Source organism: Ursus maritimus, unplaced genomic scaffold, assembly GCF_017311325.1.
Source record: "Ursus maritimus isolate PB19 unplaced genomic scaffold, ASM1731132v1 scaffold_14, whole genome shotgun sequence".
Taxonomy (NCBI): domain Eukaryota; kingdom Metazoa; phylum Chordata; class Mammalia; order Carnivora; family Ursidae; genus Ursus; species Ursus maritimus.
In genome coordinates this window covers 37875803-37888861 of record NW_024423786.1, presented here as the reverse complement: position 1 = coordinate 37888861, position 13059 = coordinate 37875803, and the positions used below count along the sequence as shown (strand labels likewise).

At 48.7% G+C, this 13059-nt stretch overlaps 1 protein-coding gene across 1 annotated transcript in view; it reads left to right on the top strand.

Annotated features, from left to right (window-relative positions):
- Nucleotides 1-13059, top strand: part of DOCK3 (dedicator of cytokinesis 3) — a gene marked incomplete at its 5' end in the record, with an annotated part of 534371 nt that overhangs the window by 499684 nt on the left and 21628 nt on the right. The window contains 5 exons of the mRNA XM_040628234.1: nucleotides 777-837; nucleotides 1349-1442; nucleotides 3452-3600; nucleotides 8457-8543; nucleotides 9874-9978. Of these exons, the coding sequence (XP_040484168.1) occupies nucleotides 777-837; nucleotides 1349-1442; nucleotides 3452-3600; nucleotides 8457-8543; nucleotides 9874-9978 (496 nt within the window). The remainder of the gene's footprint in view (nucleotides 1-776; nucleotides 838-1348; nucleotides 1443-3451; nucleotides 3601-8456; nucleotides 8544-9873; nucleotides 9979-13059) is intronic.

The following is a 13059-nucleotide window of genomic DNA, read 5'->3' as shown; positions in this document are numbered from 1 at the left end:
CGCCAATCTGGTTCTCCTTCTCATCTGTCTCCTTGTGCCAAGCCTCTGGTTCTTCCAGAGGAGCTTAGCTTTGATCCCTCTCTCCCTAGGGAAGGATCCATTCTCAGTGTTCCAATTGTTCTGTGTCTCACAGGCCAGCCCTGAAACCCCTCCTACACCCAACCCTGCCCTGCTCAGCTTGGCATGAATGCAGCCCAGCCCTGGCTGAAGCTACCCCTAAGTCAGAAAGAAACACCAAACGTGTGCTTCTCACTAGTGCACAGGAAGGACACCATAGGGAGAAAAGCCAGTGAGGCAGTTAACATGACAACCATGCCATGGTTGCTGTAGCCACAGGGTCCTGAAGCTAGGTCCCTAGAGTAGAGCATCTTGGCTTCTGTTGAACACTATCCTACAAAGGGAACTTTCCCTGTCAGAAAAGCTCTGTGCCTCTCCTTCTGAGGACTTGGGGATTCAACATTCTATCTACTGATACACTCTTCTGTGCTGAGGATACTGGTCGGTGCCGCTTTATGCCCTAATGTACTATCTGAGCTCTACACTCTGCCACCATAACAAGGGGTTCAGTTGAACAGAGACCTTTGAACCCTAGAAGTGGGTCCAAAGCTCAGAGGGAGCTCACTGTACAGTCCCCATCTGTGGAAGCATTTTCTGCTGGAGAGCATCCTAATTTCAGGTTTAGTCATACTAATGCCTCTGTGACCCTGGTGTTCTGTGCGTTATCCCAGAGGCAGCACTTCATGCCATGGGACATTCATTTGTGTTCTCCCATCCAGGGACTGCATGAAAGGAGAGGAAACAGAGAATAAGAAGATCGGCTGCACTGTTAACCTGATGGTGAGAGGACATGGGCCCTTCCTCCTATCTGCCCAGTGGAATGGTTTCTGTCCTACACTGCGGTGGGCTTGGCCCTTCTACAGTGGCTCTAAGCCTAAAGGTCTGAGTCAGGATATCAGCTCTGTCACTGGTATCTTGGAGACCTGCACCTTGTCAGTCACATTCCCACTCGGGAAAGGAACAACATGAGCTTCTCTCTTACAGAACTCCACCCTGGCCTCTTGGCAAGGTCCAGTCAACCCTGACAAACCCTAATTCCCAGTCTGCCTTGGTGCTCTTCCTCTTTCTCCCTACTTAGGACTGCCACAGATCTGCCACTGGTTCCACCACACGTGGGGAGCCAGTGTGCCTTCTGGCTGGTCCTTTCTCTTTCCGGTGCTGGGTGCCTCCACGGCCTGCCCTTCTTCTGCGCAGTGCACCAAGGGTTTTGGCCAGCTGCCTGGAGCTCAGGTATGGCCACTACAGATGGAAGCCTCTCTCATCTTGATGTGTGTTTCCTTCTCTCTTACAGAATTTTTACAAATCTGAGATTAACAAAGAAGAGATGTATATCCGCTACATCCATAAGCTTTGTGATATGCATTTGCAGGCTGAAAACTACACAGGTAAGTGGAAGGGGGACAGCCATGCCTCCCCCTGAGGACAGACTGGACAGGAATGCACAGCTGGCAGAAAAAGGCTCTGAGCTGGTGCCTGCCAGATCTTAGCAGAGTGGTGGGGCCTGTGCTGTGCCCCCACCTGACTCCTTTCCCTCAACTCCTTTGTAACATATGGAGGAGAGAAAGCAGGCAGAAATTCCCCTTGTGCCATCATGCCTCTTCTGTCTGAGGCTGTTCTGCTCTCTCCTTGCCTCCTGTCTACCGGCTCTGAGGCCTCAAGGGTGACCTCCAAATTCTGATGAGCATCCTGAGCTCACTGTCACTGTCCATGAGCAGAGCCTTTCTGAAGACCTCCACAGCCAGAGCTAAGTGAGGTCACACCACAGAAATACCTACCTAACTCTGGGACTTCCAGAACTCACTGGCAGAACTGCCTCGCAGCCTAGGCTCTTCCCCCTGCAACTGCACAGCAGCCCCACTTTGAGCTCCCAATGGAGAGTGTGGAGAGTCCAGAGGGTGTTCATCTGGCTTTCTGAGAGGCCAGATGGGGATCCTTTCATTGTATTTACAGTGTAACCTGTTCTAAGGCCTGTTCTCTTTTTTTGAGGGGGCTGGGCAGAGGGAGAGAGAAAGAGAGAATCTTAATCAGACTCCCCACTGAGTGCAGAGCCCAACGCGGGGCTCAGTCTCAAGACCCTGAGATCATGACCTGAGCCGAAATCAAGAGTCAGACGGTTAACTAACTGAGCCGCCCAGTCTCCCCAAGGCCTTTTCTCATAGAACAAATTGAAAAGCATTTCAGCCTGCCTGTCACACCGTTTACTGAGCACCACTCTGAGTCAGGAGGGTATATGCATGCATGTGTCTCCTGCCTGATCCCCTTGTGCCATAGTTGCTAAGCCACGTCTCTGGTGGGGTCAGGAATAACATCTGAAAAGGATATAGTCAGGAAAGAAGAAGATTTCTCCCGGTTTCCTAAGTTCCAGAGGGAGGCCTCAAGTGCTTCAGGGTCTTGTCCCTGGAAAGAAAGGACTTCCGTCCGGATCCAGTAAGAAGGCCTGTGCATCCCTAGGCAGGAAGGTCCGGTGGCCAGAGCACAGGCAGAGAAGCAATGATGAGTAGCCTGGAGAGTGGCTTGCAGGCAGGTGTATTTGGCTAAAACTGGAAGTGGGTTACAGGATCGTTAGAAATGAGATTCTTCACAGTCATGGGGAGCGAACTTGAGTAGGGCCTTGAAGGCCGGGAGAAGCTAGAGCTAATTACCTTGCCAGTAGGAGATGCCCACTAAAAATGAGCAAATAGAACAGGAAACAGTGGTGATTGTAATTCAGTGTGACACATGCCTTAGAATTTAGGGAACCGTAGTATTTAGTTGCTGTTGTTTTATATAACCCTCTCCAACAGTTCCACATGTTGGGTAAGGTGTCCCTGGTCCTCTGCGCTGAGTCCAGCATCAACTTTAGGCTCCTCCAGGAACGGCGCTTCTGGCTGCAGGCCCATCACACAGCGATCACCATTTTTTTACACTCCTCTCTGGTCCTTTCAGAAATTGTAGAGATAAGGGCCATGCTGAGGTCAGAAAATGGTGCTTGGGGCACTAGGACTGGCTTAGGGAGGGCTGAGAGGAGCCTTGGTCAGTGCCCAGCGCCAAGAGCCAGTCTGAGAAGGTTGGCAAGTAAGCTGTAGTCAGTTGACCAGAAAGGAGCCCAAGAACTCTCTGACATGTCAGCATCTCCCAAAGCAAGGCAGCCTGTGTACAAACCCAGGTAACTGGGCCATACTCTATCTGGAGCCCAGCACCGGTGATCAGGCTATGGGAGGAATGTGTCTACGAGGATCTTAGGCCCCTTAATGCTATGGGCAGCCCCTTTATCTCATCTTTGGTATGCAGTGTCCCTGACCTGGGCCGCACATGCCCTGCCCTAGCATGGTGCTTAGCCTAGTCCCCCGGCACGAGGCGACTCCTGGACCCCTGAGGAGAAGCCCCTGGACCTCCCTATTGCCTGTCCCCACAGAGGCCGCATTCACCCTGCTCCTCTACTGTGAGCTGCTGCAGTGGGAGGAGCGGCCGCTGCGGGAATTTCTCCACTACCCAGCCCAGACAGAGTGGCAGCGGAAAGAGGGGTTGTGCCGCAAGATCATCCACTACTTCAACAAAGGCAAGGTGGGTGTCAGTAGGCAAACCTTTCAGCTCTTCAGCGTCTGCTGAGTGCGTGGCATCGCGACACCATAGGGACGGGCAGAAGCTACAGAGCGTGGCGTGTGGGGCGGTGAGTGGGTGGATGCCGTGTGTGTATTAGCTCTGGAGGCAGCATGATTTTCCTCTGGGGAATAAATATATGACAGTGTAATTCTGTGGCTTGGAAGCCAAGTCCAGACTGAGGGCGTGAGAGACAACCCCACAGACCAGCTTGGCACAACTATACATGCTGACGCTCCTACAGCAGGGGCTCCTGAGCCCCCACTTACATTTATTAGATTTCCCTCAAGAATTGATGTAGCTTTCCTCATCCGCCGTAGAAAATATGAGCTGTGAAAATGAGTGCATTTTAACATTAGTCAAAAGAGGCCTGTCCTGCCTCTAACTGGTACATGTTATCTTGGATTTCCCTCCCTCACAGCACAGACTGGACTTGTCTCACTGGGGTTCTTCCCCATCAAGCTGGAATCTGTGGGATTGGCAGGCACTGTCAGCACTGGTTTAGGCCTCCTGGGGACTTGCCAGCCATCCTGCTCCCATCTCCCAGAGGGCTCCTTTTGGGGCCCTCTGACCACCTACTGTTGGCTGTGGCCCAGGTACTGGAAAGGCCGGTTATGTGACTTGTGGATGCTGTTTACTCGTTATTCAGCTTTGAGTAGGCTTTAAAAAGCTGAATTTGGATCACTCAGTGAACTGTCGTGGCTGAACCCCTGACTTGAATGGAAATTGGGGTTTTTTAATAAATTTTTTCATCATTAAAGAGAAAGATTTAAACATTAATGGCTTTTGCCCATAAATCAGATAACATTCATCAGTTTTATATAACATAGGAGAAATCTTTGTCGAAAGCATTCCCCCATGCAGGAAGCTTTCCAAACCCTCAGGAGCTCTCAAGTAACCTACCCCAGAAAGGAGGCCCATGTGCAGAGCTTGGGCAGCCTCGTGTGACTGAGCCACAGTGCCATCCCGAAGCCTCCTCTCCTTGCCAGTCCAGGGCCGGACTTAGGGCCCCACACCAGTACACTTTCAGGCCTGCCTTTCCGGCACCCAGCCCACCCGGAGCTGCCATCTACCCACATGCCCAGCACGCCCTGCCAGGTCAGGAGTGGCATGAGCACGGTGCGAGTGTGCGTGAGTGCTTTTAGTGCAGTAGTTCTCTTTGCTTTCTTGGGCACAGGGTACAGAGTGGAGGGTAAACGCAATCTGATGGAGCCTACCAGTAGTACAGTGGTTCCCCTCTTCACACCACACTGGTGTTTATAAAAGGAGGTTTACAGCTTGGTATAGACAAGAGAATCAAAATGCAAATCCCGCCTGCGTATTGTAAATAAGCAGGACAGGGGGAAGGAGCAGAGGCTCCATAGGCCACCTTCAGGAGGCTCTCCCACTTCTTCCAGCAACCCTGTTTTTGCTGTGAGTTGCTGGGAGAGCAGGTTCTGTGCTGAGTGCAGACCACTCAGTGAGCCCCTTCGTAAGCTCATCCTCAAGCAGATAGTTATCAGATTCATCTTCTTGGGTTCATACAGAAGGTCCATCTTCTGTGTTTCTGTGCCTCGGTACCTGATAGAACCAGTGGATAAGGCTAACCAGGTCTTGAAAGCCTTCAAAGTTTTTTTTTTTATTGACTCCAAAAAAGCAAAACCTGGCTGTTGCAGAAAAAATGTTCCTGTAGGATTCTTGGTGCCAGGATAAAAACTACCTTGGCAGTAGGAGGAGGACAGAAAAGAAGACTCTGGGGAAGGACACTTAAGGGGTTCTAGCCCTCAGACTGCCAGCACACCCTGCCTCGAAAGACAGGCTCTTTGCTTTTCTTACACACACTCCCAGCCTCTGTTATCTGCCTTGTACAGACAACCCAACGTCCTGTGGTCCCATGTTTATTTCATGAGCACCCAGAAGGATGGAGTCGGAAGTCCAAATCCTGGTCATAGTCTAGCCCAGGGCCATTCTGTCCAGTGGTGAGGCGGTTAACCTAGAAGTCTGTCCCAAGCTGGACTGGGCTCCAGTCCACAGAGGGTCAGCACTCCCAGGCCAGACAAGGAGAGAAGAACACTCAAAGGGTCTGGCAGAGTGGGAGTTGAAAGAAGGAAGGAGAGGTGCGAAGAGGGGAATCGGTCCTCCATCCCAGGGCAGAGGGAGCAAACAGGAAGGGAAGCTGGACAAAGGCCTCTGACCCTCTTTATCTAGCATACAGACCACCAGTACTGGAGCAGCCTTCTCTGTGGAGCTGGGCTTGGGCTCTCCTGACTGAGGGTAACTGTCGCCTATGCTCCTCTGAAGGAACGATGAATCTGTTGCTTCTAATGGGCTGTGTGTAAACAGAAGTACAAAGACTACCAGTCTGGAGTCCCCGGCCTTCGCCTTCCCTTCCAGTTTGATTAGAATGAGCCCTAAGTCAGTGTAACATTGGTGCCGTCCCTGTTAGAGGGACCACAAGGATGTGTAAAAACACCCATCCGCCAGAGCTGGTGGAAATAATCGGATTTCAGACATCGGTAAGGAGTTTTAGAGTTGGCTTGCCGCCTGCCAGAAGGAAGGAGACCAAGAGGAAAGCTATAGTGGGGCTGCAGTGTATCTGCAGCACATCCCTTACCTGTGTTGAGAGGCACCTCTCAAAGCCCCCAGACCCACCATGTTCCGGCACAGTCCCCTCAGGCTGGCAGAGTGTCTTCAGACTTGGCTCTGACTCACTCTAAAGATAATTGAGGGGTAGGTGGGAGGAGGGCTTGGAGCAAGAGGGCAAATTACACAAATTAGGGCAGAAATGCCAACAAGGCAGATGAGCATTGATCCCAGTAGGGGAGAAGACCTGCTTTACTGGGAGCTACCGTCAGCAGACTGAGTGCCTTTAGCCTCACGTGGGACCCTCATCACCTAAATGAGCAGTTCCCCCACAGAGCGCTCTCGGCAAGTTGGCCAGAAGTCTGTGCATGGCTCAGCTGCTTAGTCAGCCCCATGGAACTGCCTGCCAGGCAGACCCTGCAGCAGGTCCTTGGCTGAAACCTGCCCAAGTGGCGCTTGGAGCCAGAAAGAGGGCTGACATGTCCGCCTTGAAAGATGCAGTATGGGAGTGTAAGAGGTTTTCTAGCCCACTAAGGCAGAGGCATTGTATTAACTCAGGGAGCCAGAGTCTATTTAAAAATTCCCTTTGGTTTGTTTTAATATTTTTAATTGGTCCTGCAGTTTGAATCCATATGGCATTAATTCTTTCAAGGGATAGAAATAATATGTTCTTTTTGAGAAACACAGTCCCAAATGACATAGTGTTGTCCTCCCTGATGCTATTTCAAATATTATTTTTTTAAATGTAGTTCTTATTATTTAAACATTCATATTGAAATATGACTGGGTGAAATTATATGATGTCTGAGATCTGTTTCAAAACCTCTGCAGGGCAATATGTAGTAGGGGCATAAATGCTACAAGCCTGGCAATGAGCTGGGCATTGTTGAGGCTTGGTGATGGGTACCTAGGGTTTCATTCTTCTATTTTTCTATATGTTTAAAATGTCTTATAATAAGAAATTTTAATTAGCATTTAGAAGTTGGGGAGAAGAGCCTAGCTGAAATATCAAGTAAACCAATGATTCCCAATCTAACAAAACAAAGAAAGCACTGTATTAAAAAGCAGAGGAAATGGGCAGTCTGGCCCTCAGTAAAGGCCCCTTAAGCCCTCCTCAGGTGCCTGTTATGTGGGCCTGTCACCACAGCAAGGGCCACACCACAGAGGCAGCCTGGGATCTAGGCTGGATCATCTGAAGCCTTCTTTAAGACTGGAATATTTCTAGAAAGGATATTGTCAGGCCCACTACTAAGCGTTTGGGTAGCCACTTCCTGCTTGGCTTCCATACTGTTTCTGAGCTTCAGTGATCTTAATTTAATAGTCATTGTTTCCACCCAAGTTTCCATTGACAGATGAATAGATAAAGAAGAAGTGATACATATATACAATGGAATGTTACTCAACCATCGAAAAGAATGAAATCTTGCTGTTTGCAACAACATGGATGGAGCCAGAGGGTATCATGCTAAGTGAAATAAATCAGTCAAAGAAAGACAAATACCATATGATTTAACCCACATGTAGAATTTAAGAAACAAAACAAATGATTAAAGGGAAGAAAAGAGAGAAACCAAGAAACAGGCTCTTAACTATAGAGAACCAACTGATGGTTACCAGAGGGGAGGGGGTGGGGGAGGGGTGACATAGGGGATGGAGCTGAAGGAAGGCACTTGCTGTGATGAGCACTGGGTGTTGTATGGAAGTGTTGAATCACTATATTGTACACCAGAATGTAATACTACGCTGTATGTTACCTAACTGGGATTTAAATAAAAGCTTAAAAAATAATAAAAGTCATTGTTACCTTCATTAGCTTATTCAATAAATCTTTATTGAGTACCCGCTCATGCCTGGCGCTGCTCTAGGCTATGAGTATAAAGTAAATAAACAGGGTTCCTGCCTTCGTGTAGTTTATCATCTAATCGAGACTAATACAACAAAAAAGTGAATACTTTTTTAAGATAACCGGAGAGTAACGAAACAGGGAATGGGTGGGGAAGTTCCTATCCTTGATGAGGTGGTCAGGGGAAGGCCTCTTGGAGGTGGAGACAGTTGAGGAGAAACCTGAAAGCTACACCTTGAGCTAGAAAGCCACAGCACTGTGTGTTGTGCCCCACAGACTCATCTTGAGTGGATGTTCTTTGTGACAGATGAGCTGCAGGGGGCCTTTGGTTATGCCCTCTGATGTGTTCCCTGTGAGCTGGGGCTATTCTGAGGATGCCTGAGATGCTGAAGCCTTGTCTTTCTTTCTGATACAGAGCTGGGAGTTTGGGATCCCATTGTGCAGGGAGCTGGCATGTCAGTACGAGAGCCTCTACGATTATCAGAGCCTCAGCTGGATTCGGGTGAGCTTTGTCCCTTCCCCTGTCCCAACCTTGACTGGAGGTGCTCGCACTTTCCTGGCATCCGTTTGTGAGTGAACACTCACTGCGGGCCTAGCCCTTGTTTAAGTACTGTGGACAGTACAGGAGAAGCAGAGGCCAGGGTTCCTGCCCTCAAGATACTTGCAGTCTGACTGGGGAAACTAAAACACACATCTGATAAACGATGATATGATCCAGACCCCAAGAGCCACTGGTGCTCAGGGAAGGGAGAAGCAGCGGATGCAGGCTAAGACGGGGGCGGGGGGGGGGGGTTCAAGGAGGAGGCAGCAGCTCAACTGCACGAAGAAGCTTTTCCTAAATGATTTTGTTCAGGTATGCTTCATCTGAAAACTTTGTAAGATCTTTCCATGCTTTAGCTTGTGGTCACTTTCAAGCACCTTGTTCTTACTCCCTTCTTTGATGCAAAATATTCAAAAATTAAGTGAAATGTCCCATAGACTTTGAAGGTCTCCACCAAATTTTCCTAGGTGCTGGTGCTGGGTTCTGAGTCATAGTAGCTACAGACTTTATTAGCAAAGAGAAGTCAGCAGTCTCCCTCTCCTCTTCCACCCAGTCAGTGTGGCTATGTTCCCTGCTCCAGATGGGGATTTGGGTGTACAGAATAGATGTGGATCTCTAGAAGTAGCTTATTGACTGGTCTTTGAAGGCCACTGCTCCCCAGCAGGCTGGCTTGATTGAGTGAATTAGAGCTATCTTCCCAGTCAAAATTCAGTGAGTTTTCTGAATGTGAAGCCAGGCCAGCCAATACTAAGAAACGTACTGACCTTGGTAATGCAAGACATCATGGATATTAGTTCAACTTTTAAAGTTTAAAAAAATTAAATTAAATTAAATTAAATTAAATTAGAACAGTACCAGTGATGCTAGCGACTGAGACCTTCAGATGACAGATGAACAAGAGCAATGCAGTTGGACTGATGGAAATGGTACTGAGAATAGCTATTAGCCATCTATAGCTAAGACTAGCCAGAAGTCACTTGGTGTAGTGAGTATCAACCAAAACCAGAATCTGTAAGGGTGGGAGCAGTCCATGCTCAACGTGTGCCCCTGAAAGACCAAGAAGCCTGGATCTGTATGGGGTTGGGTCCACCCACTGGCTAGGAGAGCTTCCTCTTCCATCAATCAGCAACCTGGGGAGAGGCTGATCATGGCCCAGGGCTCAGTTCTTACACAGTCTGAGTTGCCATGTTCTGTTTCCAAAAGACGGTGTCTACTTGGGCCTGGGAGAACTTGCTTTGGATACCGCTAGCAGTCAGGCCAACCTGAAGGCCACTGCCTTTCTCATTCACAGAAAATGGAGGCCAGCTACTATGACAACATCATGGAGCAACAACGCCTGGAGCCTGAGTTCTTTCGGGTCGGCTTCTATGGCAGGAAGTTTCCTTTCTTCCTTCGGGTGAGTCCATTCAGGTAGTCACAAGAATTTATATCGTATTTTACACATAATTAATTTATAACCTGTTTTTTTAAACCTTTCTCCAATTCTACTGAATACTACTTTTTGAAGGACTAACTAGTCAACAAAAGGCATTTGGCTTTATTTGGCTGGACTGGCTATCAACTTTAGACTTTGTTTTACTCCATTGTACTATTTTGTGGCTACCTGGCATATATGAGGGTGATTTTCTTACCAAATCAAATTCCTGCAGGAAACGACCAGGGTCTGAGAATGTTCCCACAGGTATGTCTAGAAACGTTCCAACTTCAAGTTCCAGTGCCTGGAATCCTCCACTGTGATTATTCTCAGCCAGATAGGACACCAGTACAGCCCTGACCTCAACAGCAGGCTGACCTCTTGGGGTTTGTCATTTAAGATGACGGCTCTTCCCCTGGCTGCACTGTAGGCTATGCAGCCAGATGGACAACCTGTTGATTTGAGAGAAATCTGTGGGAGATGCCAAATGGGACCTGGCTGTGGAAAGCCTTTTCTAAGGCCGCCAGTTCTCTGGCCTAGGATGGTGACAGCCATTTCTCCCCATCACTCCCTGGAAGGCTGAGCTGGGATACCAACAGAGCGGAAGGAATGACTGAGCATAGATGTACAGACACCAGTTGAACAGTTGTGATTCTCTCCTTTATTCCGCAAAAGCCAGAGGCTCCAGGAGAAGGCAGCCTGGGCTTGTGGGCTGTAGTCCAGAGGGATTCACTGTGCTCGGGTGACCTACATGAAGCTGTGCTGACGAAAGGGCCTTGGGGCTGCAGTTAAGACCTAACACTAGCTCTGACTGTCCCCAGTTCCAATATATCACTAAAGTTCCGTGTCTACAAGTTCCAGCGGGCAGCTGGGAACATTCATAGAATCTCTTTGATATGCTTGGGATCCTGTCATACCGGAAAAATTGCTTTAGCCATTGAGCAATGATGAGCCTGATATCACATCACAGGTCAGTTGGCCATAATGGCTCCTTTAAAAAAAAGAAAAAAGAAAAAACCAGTCTGCTAGCAACAGAGTCCAGGCTAACAACATTTCAGATGTTAGGCAGGTCAACTTGCATATTTCCTAGGCAGTAATCATTCTAGGCTAAAAAGAAAATTGACTTCTGTAGGAACTAGTAACCCTGACAAGGATAGCAAGCCTACTCTGCCTAATTGTGATCCCCAGGATGGCTCCAATTCCATTCCGCAGAAGGGTTTCTAGCAGCAGAATGTGAATGAGGAGAGGGTCTCCTCAGGAGGAGGGGACTTGTTCACTCCCTAGGGACCATTCACCTCAGGCATCTCAGAAGTGGCGTCTTTGTTGCCCCCACCAGCATAGATATGCAAAAGCAATGGAAGTAGATGTCAGCAGAAGGGAAAGAAGGAATCACACAAGAATCGGAAACCAAAAGCATCTCTAGGAAGTCCTTAGACAAGCTAATGATTCTGGCCTTGGGACTTATTTCTTTCTCATTTTGTTGGCAAATTCTGCTTTATTGTCATTTTATTTTCCTTGTTTAGCCCCCAGTTTGTATATCAGAAACCAGATTTTACTCTAAAATATCATTATTTTGGATATTACAAAATCAGGTCCTGGTATATTCTTTTCTGCCCTGCCAAACAGGAGGTCTCCATCATGGTTTGCCCTGGCTTCCACCCCACACGCTCATGTCACGGGCATCTCAGCGTCTCAGGGCACTCAGCGCTTTCTGACAAGTAGGACCTAGCGTAGGACCTGCATCCGGCCCATCCAACCAATGCTTGCAAGCAACAGTCTGAATGTTCAAATGGGGTTTCAATGGTGCCACTAATGAAGGAGGAGTAACGTGGGTGTTAGGAAGTGTCACCCATCAGTCCATCCCCATCTCCACACAGGAGCAGTCCCGAGGAGCTATGTTTCAGGCATACAAACCTGCTTTGCCAAGCCACACGCTGCCTTCCCTTCCCTCAGCTGCTTAGTTCATCTTTGGCAAATACAGTAAGTCCCAGTAGAGGTAACCATTTGCCTGGTAGATGACAAGGACCGAGTACAAAACAGTGGCAGCCGATCTGTCTCACGTAAGGATGCTGGGGCTTTCACACAAGCAAACTGGAAACCGACAACCAGCCTCAAGGTCAATGCTGTGTGCTTTCTTCCTGCTGGGTCTCCCCTAGAAAGCTAGGCTTTTCCCTCACCTTCCTTGAACACACAGGCCATCTATTACTTTAGCTCTGTCAGCTTGGTTTCTGTGAACCATCTGCCTCCCTCGCTTCACAAATGTGATTATCTACTAATCTGCACAGAGACAGGAAAGCATCCAGCCCTCCCTTCTTAGGGGAATTTCTGTTTCTCTTCCTTTGACCCATGAACAGATACTGGTAAGGGTTGCACATTTGCGAGTTGATATGAAAAGACCAATTCTTTACAATTTACAGTTCTGCTTATCAAGCAAGGAACTTAGAAACGTCTCTTGTCCTTTGACTATTGGTCTGTTCCACTGGGGAGGTCAGCCTGCTCCTCCTGACCTTGGCTTCCCTTCTGGTGTTGTTTTTCATTCCAGTCCATCCAGACATGTGGCCCAGCCTTAGCTGAGTTCTCCCCTAGTAAAAGGGGAAGTAGAAAGGGGGCAGAAATTCTATTCCAAAGAAATCTAAGGTCCTCCAAAGCCTGGCCTGTGATCGTTCCTGTACCGGTAAGTGTGCGGCTGGCCTGTGGACCTCTCTGTCTCTCTTCCTCGGAAGACGTGCCAGGAGGGGCTGCCAGTGCCTGATGCCACTTTGTCAGAGTGGCTCTAGCGAGGCAGCCGGGCGGGCAGACGCATGTCGCTGGAGGTCTGGACGAGCATTCCATTCACTCAGGACCAGCTGCGAGGTCGGCAGGGCAGCAGGGTTGAGGGCGCCTTGTCATGACATCAGCCCACTAGGAGAAATCCTGAGACCTAACTCAAACCAAATATGATGTAACACAAGGTTTTAAGAAATGTATAGTTAGGATGATGTCAGTTTGTCCTGCTGATGCAATAGCAAAGTGTGTACTGCCAGTGCAGTAAATAATTACTAAATACGTACTGGACACTGGGCA